Below are 12,949 nucleotides of genomic sequence, written 5' to 3'. Positions count from 1 at the left end.
GGGAAACAATTTATTTACTGTGGGGGCCATTTAGGTTCCTCCCTGACATGAATTTAATCTCCTGCTATTTAGATATGCCTGACAACCTCCTGTTTACTTCCATGTTTTTGGTATCACCACCGTGCTAAAAATAAAAGGCTAAATTTGGCCTGTGGCTGTGAGACTCCTTTCCTTTCTAAAGGCGAGGAGCTGGAGCACAGGAAGGCTGGGAGAACAAGTAACCCCAGCCAGGCAATTTTCTTGAGCCAGTTTAGAGCTCATGTGGAGTTTGGTTTCCAGGGCTAAACAAAGAAAGGCTGCTTGATGTTTTATAGCTGTCAGCTTGCCAAATGCCCTGAGTTGCCGTGCCAAAACTTTTAGGGTTTGATGGAATACCAAATCCCTTGGATTCAAATTCTGCTATCTCTTCTTTGGGAAAAGCTGGCTCCTTAAAGAAAGCCGGCTTGTGGTCAGAACATTCCATATGCATCCCTGGTGTAGTGATCGCAGCTTTCCCCACAAGTGTGAACAACCTCATTGCGATGAACAAATGCCTTCAGAGCTTGGAATGAGTGGATTATGGAAACTATGACAGTGTATGCTTCTCTGCACAAGGGGCGCATTCTCCCTTCATCTTGGCCTGAATGCCGAACGCACCAAGGAGGAGAAAGGAGAGTCAGAAAACTGTTTCAGCCAACTCCTGATTTTTACAGAGGCAGCGTAGAAGGAGCCTTGGAAAACCTCTGGGTTTTTAGAAAATGTGTTTTTGCCTTTCTTCCTCTAGTTCCTTCTGAGTATGCGAGTAGGTGCACTTGGCCTTTGGTATAAATTGGTTTATACTGTCTAATCAGCATTAAGCTCTGTGCTAAGCTTGCTAGCCTAGAATGGAGCTACTCACACAGCCCAGCTGGAGGAGAATGCAGACTCTCCCAACTCCGAGGTCTGTAAGAATGTGACAGAAACCTAGTAGCAGTGGCATCTGTGTAACTTCATGTTTTTAGGGAACTGCAACATATGCTATTTAAGCTTTTTTTTCTTTTTCTTTTTCTTTTCTTTTTTTTTTTGGACCTGGGATTGAGCTCAGGACCTTGTGCTTGCCAGGCAGGGGCTTATGTCACTGAGCTATATCCCCAGATCCCTACTCAAGCTCTTTACTCCATGGGCAGAAGTTTATGAAGTTGGGACTGGTGTTGTGATCCTTTGTTTTTGTGCAGGGAAACTGAGGCACACAGACATCTTGTGATTTCCCTGAAGTGATGAAGTTAGTTGGTCACACAACAGTGACCACTGTTCTACGGTCCTGCATCTGTTCTTCCTGGATCACTTGCATGGCACCAAGGCAAAAACAAAACAAAGCATGTGTGTGATTGTACTTGCTGCCTTGGTGTCTCCCAGGTACCTTTCAGCCTCTGAGCTGACCTGTAAGCCACTGTGCCAGCCCCAAGAGGAAGGCCTTGCTTGCTTCCTCAAAGGTGGATCAAGCACCCCCGGGCTTCGCTATGATGAATTTCCCTATTTCCCACTGAAGAATTCCCCATTGCAACCTTTGCAAGGAGACCATGGGTAGCAAATGTGACCACTGATTAGCCTATTACAAAAATGTAGACAGGATTTGGTGATGGTGTAGTCCACTTAGATAACCGTGTTGATTGAGGAGGGTAAAGGTTTATGCTTGTTGCAAAAGGAATTCTCTCCTTTTTCCCAAACCTGGTATGAAGGAGCTAAGAGATCCTTACCTGGGCTAGACTTCAGCATTCTGCCAAGAAATTCTGATCTTGATCTACGTGTTGCATTCCTGTGTATGAGTTCACACAAGCTAATAGTTGCATAAGTGAAAATTCAGAATGACCAGCTTTGGGCTGGGCATGGTGGTGTGCCCCAGCATTCGGGAGACTGAGGCAGGAGGATCGCCACACGTTCAAGGCCAGCTTGGATTACAAAATGAAAGCCTGTCTCAAAAAAAGATCATCTTTGTCAATGTCAGTAAAACACAGAAAATTAAGTTAATTTGTTGTGCATTGTTTAGATTATTTCTCTTTCCAGATTCTTGAGATTAAATGTGCAACCCAATGGAATCATGCTGTGTAGTTTCTGTTTTTTAACAAATGAGAAGTATTTTCCTTTTCCTTTAGGGTAGAGGTCTGAAAGCAAAGATACTTTGCTTTCTCTCTTCTTGTCCCATGGGACAAGACCCTCCAGGTCTAATGTGGCTTTCAGCAAATGTGAGATTCTAATAACAACTCCTAGGGGAGGTGTCTTTAAATTACTTGTCAAAACTCAATCTCGATGGCCAAAACCATCAACTTTCTGAAATGACAGTGAGAAATCAAACAGCAGAACACGGTTACTGGAGCAGAACTTATATGTGCAAATAAATCTGTCATTGCCTGTTCACATGGAGGATTCCAGACGAATATCAATGACTATCAGGAAATAGAACTCTAACTTTAAAAAAAAAATCTCTCAAAAGTAGCGTTTTACTCAAACACATGCCTCTTGTGTTTCAGCTGTAAGGAGTACAAAAATTTGAACTCTTTCTTTGCCATCGTCATGGGACTAAGTAACGTTGCCGTGAGCCGCTTGGCACTCACGTGGGAGGTAAGCTTCAGCGGGGATCCAGCTGTGACTTTTGCCTTAAGAAGAAAAACACAGGCTCACCAGTGGGCTTTTTTGTAGAAATATCACTCACACTGACATAACAATGGAAAAGGTGGGACACTTGGAGAGAAGTGACCTATCTCCTTTTCCCGTTGCTTTAGAGCAAGAATTTTAAAAAGATTTTGTCGTGTGTGTGTGTGTGTGTGTGTGTGTGTGTGTGTGTGTGTGTTGGGGGGTGTTGTAGTGTTGTCTGGAGAATCTCAGTTCCTCCATCTTCACAATGTAAATAATGACAAATGCAGTTCCTAGCTGTGACATAAGGGGCCAGCATCACTTGGACGACTGCAGAAGTTTTGCTGATAGGTTTTATTATTCTCAGAAATGTCTGCTTTGTTGCATTTGCACTACACCTTACCTCTACTTGAGAGAGGACAGGAGATCCATTTTTATCCGAGCTGGCATTTTGCTCCTGGGAAGAAGAGCCCAGAAACCAACTGTTTGGAGCGGCTCAGTACTAAGTGTCTCTTAACCACCTGGCAGGCTCCTCTCTCTGCGGAGGAGCAACAGTTGGCTAGGATTCTGTGTGAGGCAAAAGTTGTGCAGGTGTGTTGTGAGTTTCTGCAAGATGAGTGGTTTGCTAATAGTGGATTATTCAAACGAGAAAACATCTCCATTTAGCATTCTCTCAGAACTCAAAATGTGCCTGACCTCTTACACGTGGCATATAGTTGAAGAAATACTCTTCTGTAATAGAACATACATACAAAAATAGACGCTTACTAAAAATAAAAAAGTATGTGGGACACAGAAAGAGGGCAAGGAGTATATAATGCAGACTCAATTTGTGCCCATGTGTGCAGGCAGCTGTTCGCATCTCTAATGTTTCCCTTGAAATGATTCTTTTCCGAGCTTCCCTCTTGAAGCGATTTTCTTTCTGTGCCTCCTAAACGTTTCCATTGTTTATAGGGCAGGTCCTCACAAGTCCTTCTGTCTTGGGTTTCTCTTAAAATTCCAGGCAGATGCAGCACTCAGCAGCTCATCCCCTGAATATAGGAATGAGGGAGTTGGTGAGGCCTGCGTGCCACGCAGGCGCAGCGAGACAGAGTGAGCGTTGCCAGCAACTCCAGGCCCTGTAACCTGGTCGTATAGCCCAAGGCTGTGGAATCTCTGGAGACTTCAGGCTCCCCCTCAGAGGGTCTGCCATCCCTCAACCTGCTTCCCACGCCTAAGGCCCCCACAGAGTCCAAACGAGTTGGCTGAGAGGGATATGTGGGTCCAGGGAAGCCAGTGTAGGTCTCACGTAGTAACAGCCAAAATAATGAGTCCACAGCATGTGGGAAACACTATCCAAGTCCCTTCTGCTGTGCTAAGGAGATAAACAGGAGTCTGCCCGGGACAGGGCGAGCAGCAAAAGGCAGCGCTAATCGGGCAGTTTGCAGTTAGCACAAGGCCATTGCTCATTGGCTGGCCCTTCAGTTCCTCTGGGTACATGAGAGCCAAGAGCGTGAGTATCTGTGTTCATCACTGTATGCGGCTGACAAGAGATTAGCCTTGCATCACTCATAAACCTTTATTTTTTAAGGTGAGATGTAATTATGTAATCCTGCAGGCAGAGCTTTCATGCCTGGAAGAAACCCATGTTTGATTTGGGTTTCTCGTCCTATATTTGTTGAGGAAACCCCACACACATACACATGGGCTTCCCTACGTCTCCACCGAGTGGCATAGTGGCCACATGTGTAGTGTGAGGAGTGGCCGTGACTTCAAGGAAGTATAGAACATGTGTTGTGAAACAGTCAGAGGACAGGAACAGAAAGTCAAGCTAAGTCACATGGAGAAAGAGAGGGTTCTTAGTAGACGGGAAGATGGACCTGAGGTGCAGCAAAGGGCAGTATAGTCTGGAGCAGTCTTCAGCCTCTGCTCTGGTGACACATGGGACAGGACAGGCCTTGTCCTGGAGGACTGTTGTGTGTGTTGTTCAATACTTCTCAGCTTCTGTGACCTCTACTCACTAAATTTCTGTAGCTCATCCTACCGTATCCTATTACAGTTGTGACAACACAGACCTACCTGCAGATATTACTAAATGTCCCTTGGGTTGGCAGAATGGCCACCACCGAGGCACTGTTTACTATCCATGCACTGAGTTTGGGTGAATAATAATATTGAGACACACAACTAGCATGTGTCCAGCTGCCTCAGACCTGTCAAACAGCCAAGTGAAGGGAACAAGGATACCAGGGGCACAACTAAAACTGGACCATGCTCACACCCATCTGCCTCTAATCAAATACGGTCTAATTTTAAAAATGGACTATGTCTATGAAAGCTACCACCCAATGTGATGACATAGCTATTCTGAGTGAGGTCTGCATCTCTCAAAATCCCTGCTGTTGCCCTGTGAAGAGCCCTCTATGTAAGGTTTTCCCTGAGACCAAACTGCATAGAGGCCCTGAGGAAATGAGTACGGGGCTCTACAGGAGATAATTTCTAGAGACCAAGTAAGATTTTTATAATTCCTAAGTGGGAACATGACAGACTGGTTCAGACATAGAGAGGAAGAGGTAAAAGGAGCTTCTGGAGGATCTCAGGGGCCTAACTGGTGAATCACACATTGAGTAATCGTCAGTGAGTAGAGCAGAGCTGAACCGGGACCATTGGACACCAGGACTTGTAAATCTTTCCACGTTCTTGGGGTGGGAAACACTGCTTGCTATTTCATCTCAGTTTGGTCTTCTCAGAAGACGGGTTCAGCTTTCCTAAAAACTCAGAACCTAAACTAAGTGGGAAGCAGGGAATTGCATTGAGGTTGGAGTAGAGCTGCAGGTGAGTGTGTGGTGTGGGGCCCTGTGTGAGCCAAGAAACGGGACATGGATACACAGATAGCCCCACCAAAGTTTATATGATGGTCGGGCAGAGAAATCACATGGGAGAAAGGCTCTTGTGGAAAAGCGTAGGACATTGAACAAATGGGCAGGTGATGTGCACTGCAGACCCTGTGATGACAGTCAGCTGTATGGCTTTGGACCTGTCATTTAAACTGCACAATTTCATTTCTTCCATCTGTAAAACAGTTTTAAGGTGGTCAGGTAAATATTTATTGAGCACCTATAGTATACCCAAGCAGTCTTTTTGGCTCTGAGAAAATAGCAGTACACAAAACTACTAAAACCCCTCTTCTCATACAACTTATTCTTAAGAGGGAAGGAAGGCTGCAGTTTCTTCTAACATTGTTTTAATTCTGATTACACTGTGATCTAAATTTCTAACTGTAAAAATTGGCAAGTTAAGCGGAGGGTGCTGGGTCCAGACCACTTACGTTCTGGGGAACAGCCTTCTCTAAGAATCATCCAGGTCAGAAAAATGTGATAAAAACAGTAAGACCAAAGCATTTGTAGTTGCTTTTGGTTCAAGTAAGTTAAGATGTTTAAAGGCAAGCTCTCTGCATTCCAGAACCTCGTCCTCACATGATAGGGTCGGTTACAGTCCAGCCTGTCTCTGCAGTGTTTGATTTAGAGCTAAAAGAAATACATTGCCCCTAGAAATGGTAACACCTGATACATACCCAGGTATTGAATCTGACATATGCATGTGGCATTTTCGTTTCATTAACAGAAACTACCAAGCAAGTTCAAGAAGTTCTATGCAGAGTTTGAAAGTTTAATGGTAAGTGACAGTGGCTCCTTTATTCTATTCACTGTCTGTATTAATCCAATTTCTGATGAGCTGAATTGAAATTCTCATTTCAGAAATTTTATCTGCCCTTGTATGACTTTAAGAAGTTTATGATCCCTTTTAGTGCTGCTAAAACAAGCATGTCTGACTAATGAATGGTACCCTCAGGAACTAACTTAAAGAGGACTTATGTCCCGCATAAGGTCAATTTGTGTAACTAAGAAAAGCAGTGTAATAGGGTCCTTGTAATCCAGCCAGGTGGCTATGGTGGAAGCTGCAGTTTCCTTGTCTTTCTAAAATTACTTTTCCCCATTGCTGGGGAGGTGTTGGCAGAAGGAAAGGAGTAGTGGGAGGGCTTCAGAGGGCAAGTCAGGACCGGCTGTGCTGGGCAGCAGGGTGAGTCGGCCTCCCAGAACAGACTTGAGGGAGGGGGGTCTGCCTGAGGTTTCCTTCACACAGCTCTTACTTGCTTTCAAAAGGCAATCTCCCCTTGTCCCCGAGGCAGATCCTTTCCAACCAGGATGAAAACAGAAAGCAAAATATTTTCAGGCCCTCTATAAAGTTTTTTTTTCTAAAAAGCACAAATCACTTTGTCCTTTTCCATCTGTCTTCCTTTTGTAGTTACCTTCAGCTCAAAACCACCTGAGTGTGGGATGTCAGGGTCACATGTGCCTGGAGGTAAAAGGGGGTGTCCCGTGTGTTGCCTGTTACTGACCAGCATCTATCTCTCTGTCTCTGCTAAGGATCCTTCCAGAAACCACAGGGCCTACAGGCTGACGGCAGCCAAGCTGGAGCCTCCTCTCATCCCCTTCATGCCCTTGCTCATCAAAGGTAATGGGCAGACTGCGTGGGCCAGGCGGGTGGCGCATGCACATGTGTTTGAGGAAGAAAGATAAACAATACCCTGATCAGATGTCTTTGGGAAACACATCCCACCCCTTTACCTTCTTTGTCACCTCCCCTCAGCCCTGACTTCTTGGAGGGTTGGCAGATGATTGGAAGAGCAAGGACTCTTGATCTAGAAGTCTTGTTAGTGAAACAGAGGGTAAATTTAGAAATTTTACTAATCTCAGGTAAAGTGATTTAGAAAGTTAAACACCTTACATAAAAGGAACTATTATCAGCTTTTTCAGCTGCAGTGTTATGCAAATCCTTCTGCATAATCTAATGGTACTATTGTGCTTTCTTAGTATGACATATTTCGGTTAGTGATTAGAATGTGGCTTTTATTTCTTTACAGATATGACATTTACTCATGAGGGGAACAAGACGTTCATTGACAATCTAGTAAACTTTGAAAAAATGGTACGTGCAGTATTATAACATTAACCACAATGTTTTTAAAAATAAAATTTGCATTTATACTAATAAAGGAAATAAATTTCCATATACGCTGCCATGTTAAAAAGGTAGTTACAAGTATAAAGGAGTTGTGAACTATTTGGTTCAAATTGGCTACCTATTTTATTCTGTCAGCTCTCTTTTGTGCGACTGAATAGTATTTGTGCTGTGGTTCACAGCAGCAGCTAGCTTTTATGTTGTGCATTTCCATCCGTGGCTGCCTGTTGCTAAAATGCACCAATGTTTCAGAGTGACTTCCTTGTTGTTTTGTTGGAAGGTTTGTGGAACCAGACTGCCCCAGGATGCCTTTGAAATATGTATCTGCTGAGCCTGAGTTTAGTGTATGTAGGTAAAGGCAACTCTGTAGCATGTCTTGATTATGAAGCATTAATCTAAATGTGTGTTATTTATCCCAGTGAAGTTCACCCCAGTTCAGAGGGGGAACTTGAATAATAAAAAATTGAATAACAAATGCAGAACAGGCACATATAATATTTAATATATTCCACATTGTCTAGCCACCCTCCTCCATCCTGGCCAGCAAAACAAAGTATAATTTAGCACGGTTACTTCACAGTTTATTTCTTACTTTCCATGAAGCAATAGAGCAGATCATGCCAAAATCTTTCTTTATCTGCATGTGCATGTGAATGAACTTCTCCACTGTCTGTGAATCTCTGCTGCAGCCTCGCTGGGTTCAGTGGTACGTCATCTGATCTCCGCGTGGTGAGCATTTGCTCAGGGTTATGATTTACAGTGTGAAGGTGGAACTTTGCAAAGTGCATGGGACCTAGAGCTGGGGGGACAGGAGGCTCAGTCCTAGGGTCCGTCACTTCCTAGTTGTCCTCTAGGCTCTCTGAGGGTCAGCGTCCCCGACAGAAAACGGGATCCTGCCTCCTCCATCTCTGTTAGTGGTAGCTCCGTGGGACGTGGCCTGAAGTGTGACAGAATCCTTACTGGGGAACTAATTCCAGTTGTTTCTTGAAAGTGAGGTAAGGTAGGTGACTTCAGGAGAATTTGAAACACCCTGCGTGATTCCATAAGAATCAGCCCCATTCCATTTGGAAATGAGTTTATGGCCAAGCCCAGCCTGGTGAGGAAATGCAGCTGTGGCTAGAAGCTGAGTTCCTATGTCTTCGGCTTCTTAGAGAATAGTTTGAGCCCACGTTCCTGCCAGACACTCCATATTAGAGGGCAGGTAGCTCCTCAGCAGATTTCCTCCTCAGCTCCTGCTCCAAAGGCCTGGCCTGAACACCTCCATCACTATGTCCAGTTAATGATTTTTTTTTATCAAAGTAAAAAAAAATTCTTTGCTCACTTACTAGTATAGAGGATTAAATAATCTCCCCACAGTATCAAAAGCAAATTCTATGTTTCCAAAATGAAAAGCTTAACCAATGAGTCAAGTATCTTGGCAGTCACTTACCCAGAAAGGCAGACTGAAGTGTGGCCGAGCCAACCATGGAAGGATAAAACGAACATGTGCACCGAGGTATAAAAGTCAGGGTTTCCTGAAGAGTTGACTGGGCTTTAGAACTTTTGATTACTAAAGTTCATAGCAAACAAAAACAGTAAAGAACACCAAAGCCGCCATCTGTCAGGGTGGCGAACAGGTGTTCATCTGGGCTTTCAGACCTGCGGGTTCCATTCACAACCTACAGAGGAAAAGTCAGGATGGTATTCGGTGGATGCCAGGAGAATGTGCCCGCCTCATTTCTGTGTTTTGTGTCTGTACGAGGCTGTTCCTCTGTGCCAGGCAGAGAGCAAAGAGATGCTTTACACCTGTGCTCACAGGATTTTTTCTTCACAGCAACTGCATAGTCAGGTAGCATTTTGGCTGCAATAATGGAGCTCTGAATTAATAAAGAGTCAAGCAAGGAAAGCTTATTTCTCACTCCTAAATCTAGGTGGACTCAAGATCTTGGCCTCAAGAAGCAATCTTAGGTCCAGGCTTCTCTCTTGATGTGTCCCTTGGCCCACGATGGCCCACCACCACCCAGCTATAGGAGAAGAGAGGACAAAGGCATACCTCTTCCCACTAAGGATAAAGAAGAAGTTGCGCTTACCACTTATCTCACATATGTTGGCCAGAAATGGATGCACACGAAAGGAAGGCTGGAAAGTGTAGCCTTCTCCTGGCTACCCATGGGCACTACCAAGAAGGAAGGAGTTCCTCATGAAGAGAAGAGGAGAAGCGAAGTTTAAAGAGTACTTTAGTTCTCTCCTTCCATGACTATATACATCTTATTTCATTTGATAAATCATACAGTGAGGCAGTTTGGTTTCAGAGCTGCTCTTCCATGAGTTAGACGCTAGTAGAAAATGCAATGGAATCTGAAAGAGATTTGATTACATGTTCTAAGCCTGGCTTTGCTCAGCCTGGCACTATACAGGCTTTCCAGTATCTTCCCAGAAACTATTGAGCCCTCTCCCTTATCACCACCACTGCCACCAGGGGCAGCTGTTACTCCTATCATCTTGGGAAAGGATGCCTTTTCTTCTCCAGATTGATGTCAATGCCTCTTCTGAGCCATCCATCAGCCAGGTGTTAAGTGTGAGGCTGGTGGGCTGTGTCCCCAGAGGGAGGTCCTAACAGGGACAGGAGTCATCGGGGCAGCCGGGAACTCTGAAGGCTTTCTTTGGTGATGGCCCCACTGCACAGTCATGGAAAACCACCATGCCAACCTCAAGTATTTTTATTTTGAGCGTCTCTACCCTTGAGGTATAAAATGAGGATTAGAGAATTTGTTGCATATTGGTTTTCAGGACTTATGGGTATGAACAAAAGAGAATTCACACTCTGATCCTTATGCAGAAAAAAAAAAAAGCAGACATTATTTCATTTGGGGGGAACATAAAGGAGTATTCAAAAAAATGTTTGAATAAAGCCCTTCATAGCTTTCTATGGCATATATGAATATTTATAACACTTAGAAGGTAGACGAGCAGTGGATTAGAGGATAAAATGCTGGCCGGCTGCCACTATCCCAGGCTGCATAAAGCATGCTGATAGGCACAGTTGCTGTGGTCTTAGGAGGCTTCTTCTATTTCAGACATTTTCATCTGTAGGTATGTTTATTTATGAATATGATTTTTGGAGTAGTCATTTTGTTTGGAATGAGAAGTATAGAGCAACTTCTAGACTTCTGGAAACATGAACAGAGGCTTTCTCTTCTCATACAGGAAGAGAAATGTTTGAAATTCTTTTATTTTTGTATCACTAGGCATATGGTCATGTAATTAGCAAATATGTGTTTTCTGTCACCAGTAATCTTACTACAAGATTCATGGAGGGAGCACGGGCTGTTACCTTCAGCTATAGCAAGAAAAGTCTGTATGTAAAAACATAAACATTCTAAGCCGCCCTCTTTCCAGACCTCTCCAACGCGAAGGAGACCTAAGGAGTCCAGTAATTTGAGAGTTTATTTCTTTGTGTACCTTTTCCAGACCAAGCTCGATGCAGATTTCTAGAGGGTCCACTTCAAAACTATCCATGAGAGTCCAGGCAAGGGATTTTATTAGGGAATGTAAAGATATCCAGAAAGTAACTTTTTTTCTTTAGGAGACTTCATGCAGTTGAAAAGATAAAACAAACACATACAATATTAAAAATTAACCCAAAAAAAATCAACAATGGTTATAAAACTAGGTCATGAGAGTATTAAGACACATCAACAGGCAAAATTCCAAGAAAGAGAACTTCTTAAAGGTGTGTTAATAAAAGATAAAATCATGCTATGTACAATAACAATAAAATCTAGGCTTGTTGCTGTAAGCACCTGTCCAACCTCACCTCACATTTAAATCTCCTGTGTACTCAGTTTATGTTGGCGAAACTGGTGGCTTTTCTTTTCCTTCCAGCCTCAGGCCTCTTGCGCTATCTGTTACCTTTTTCTGAGATTTGATTATCTCAGTCTTAACGTGTCTGGCTCCCTCTCTGGTTCAGACCTCTGCTCACGTGCCCTTCCATGACCACCCTGCCAGCGCCATCTCCCCACGCCCAGAATTTTCTGACATAACCTCGCCTTGACAACTGTTCTCACCAACTGACATTATTCCCTCTGCTTCTCTCTCCACTGTCCTGACTAAAATGTCAGTGTCCCATACCAGATTATATCTTACATCCACTGATTTTTTCCAGCATACAGATGTGCCTAACACATTGTCCATATGCAAGAAATATTTGTCGAATAAAAGAAAAACCCAGAACCAGGCGTGGTGGCACACACCTGTAATCCCAGCACTCAGGAGGTTGAACCAGGAAGATCTCTGCGAGTTCGAGACCAGCCTGGGGGCTACAAAAGTGAGCATAAGGCTGGCCTGAACTTCATAGTGAGGAGAGAGAGAGAGAGAGAGAGAGAGAGAGAGAGAGAGAGAGAGAGAGAAGAAAGACCCAGTTATAACCCATTCTTGGACTTAAGAAGGACAGGGCACTAAAGCATTTTTAAAAGGTATTATATATAAAAACCCAATCCAAAAGGGTTTCCTATTTTGATTAACCAGGATCTCCTCAGGTATTTTGCAAAACTAGGATGGCGTAAAGTGACTTTCCCTTTGTCTTCTGTTCCAAATGGGCTGGTATTCTGTCTTCTTCTTCCCTGGGTGGCTGCGTCCATCTGTTAGTGTCCTTCTCTGAGTTTAGAGAGGCATGCATGTTCCACTTTCGCTTGGTCAGGCACCTGAACCACCATGTCCCGTGGTGACCCAAAGTACAGTCACGGAAGCACGTGCCTAGGCGACACATGTGGGTCTCTATGTCCTGTGCCTGTGGCTATTACAGATCTACAGCCAGGGCCAAAGTCCAGCTCCCTCTGGTCCCTGCTGGGTACTTCTGTTTGGTTGGTATCACGGGCACAATCTTTGTAGAAGAGACACTATATATTTCTGTGTCTTGTAGAAAAAAGTTTTTATCTTGACTGTGTGGAACTTGGAGTGAAATAATCAGATGGTGTAGCTGGGCTTTATACAAGCAAGGAATAATTGACAGAACTTCTCTTTGATAGGCATAGAGATGGAAAAATAGATCAGTAGGAATTGAAATACAAGAAAAAAGAAGGCAATCTGGCAACCGCTAAGAATAAGAATGGTCAGTGCCATACACCTGGATTCCAGCTTCTCAGGAGGCTGGAGCACAAGGATCCCAAGTTCACGGCCAACTGCATTTGGAGCCTTGTCTCAAAATAATAAAAGTAAAAAGGCTGAGGATATAGCTCAGAAGTATAACACCCTGGGTTCCATCCCTAGAAATAAAGGGGAGGAGAAGAACTTAGAGAGCAACAGAAGTAAAAATGAAAGCCATGCAAGGCAGGACAGGCAGTCAGCTTTTTTTTTTTTTTTTTTTTTTTTTTTTTTTTTG

At 43.8% G+C, this 12,949-nt stretch overlaps 1 protein-coding gene across 7 annotated transcripts in view; it reads left to right on the top strand.

The window, feature by feature from the left end:
- The window catches only part of Rapgef4 (Rap guanine nucleotide exchange factor 4), a 306,617-nt gene that overhangs the window by 284,341 nt on the left and 9,327 nt on the right, over positions 1 to 12,949 (top strand). For all 7 annotated transcript variants that reach the window (XM_004634752.1, XM_023719129.1, XM_023719130.1 and 4 more), the window contains 4 exons: positions 2,487 to 2,577; positions 6,193 to 6,243; positions 6,996 to 7,083; positions 7,493 to 7,557. In XM_004634752.1, the coding sequence (XP_004634809.1) occupies positions 2,487 to 2,577; positions 6,193 to 6,243; positions 6,996 to 7,083; positions 7,493 to 7,557 (295 nt within the window). The remainder of the gene's footprint in view (positions 1 to 2,486; positions 2,578 to 6,192; positions 6,244 to 6,995; positions 7,084 to 7,492; positions 7,558 to 12,949) is intronic.

This window comes from Octodon degus, unplaced genomic scaffold (assembly GCF_000260255.1).
Source record: "Octodon degus isolate 3935 unplaced genomic scaffold, OctDeg1.0 scaffold00065, whole genome shotgun sequence".
In the NCBI taxonomy this organism is placed as follows: domain Eukaryota; kingdom Metazoa; phylum Chordata; class Mammalia; order Rodentia; family Octodontidae; genus Octodon; species Octodon degus.
The sequence above is the reverse complement of the archived record's forward strand: the minus strand, read 5'-3'. Positions and strand labels throughout refer to the sequence as shown.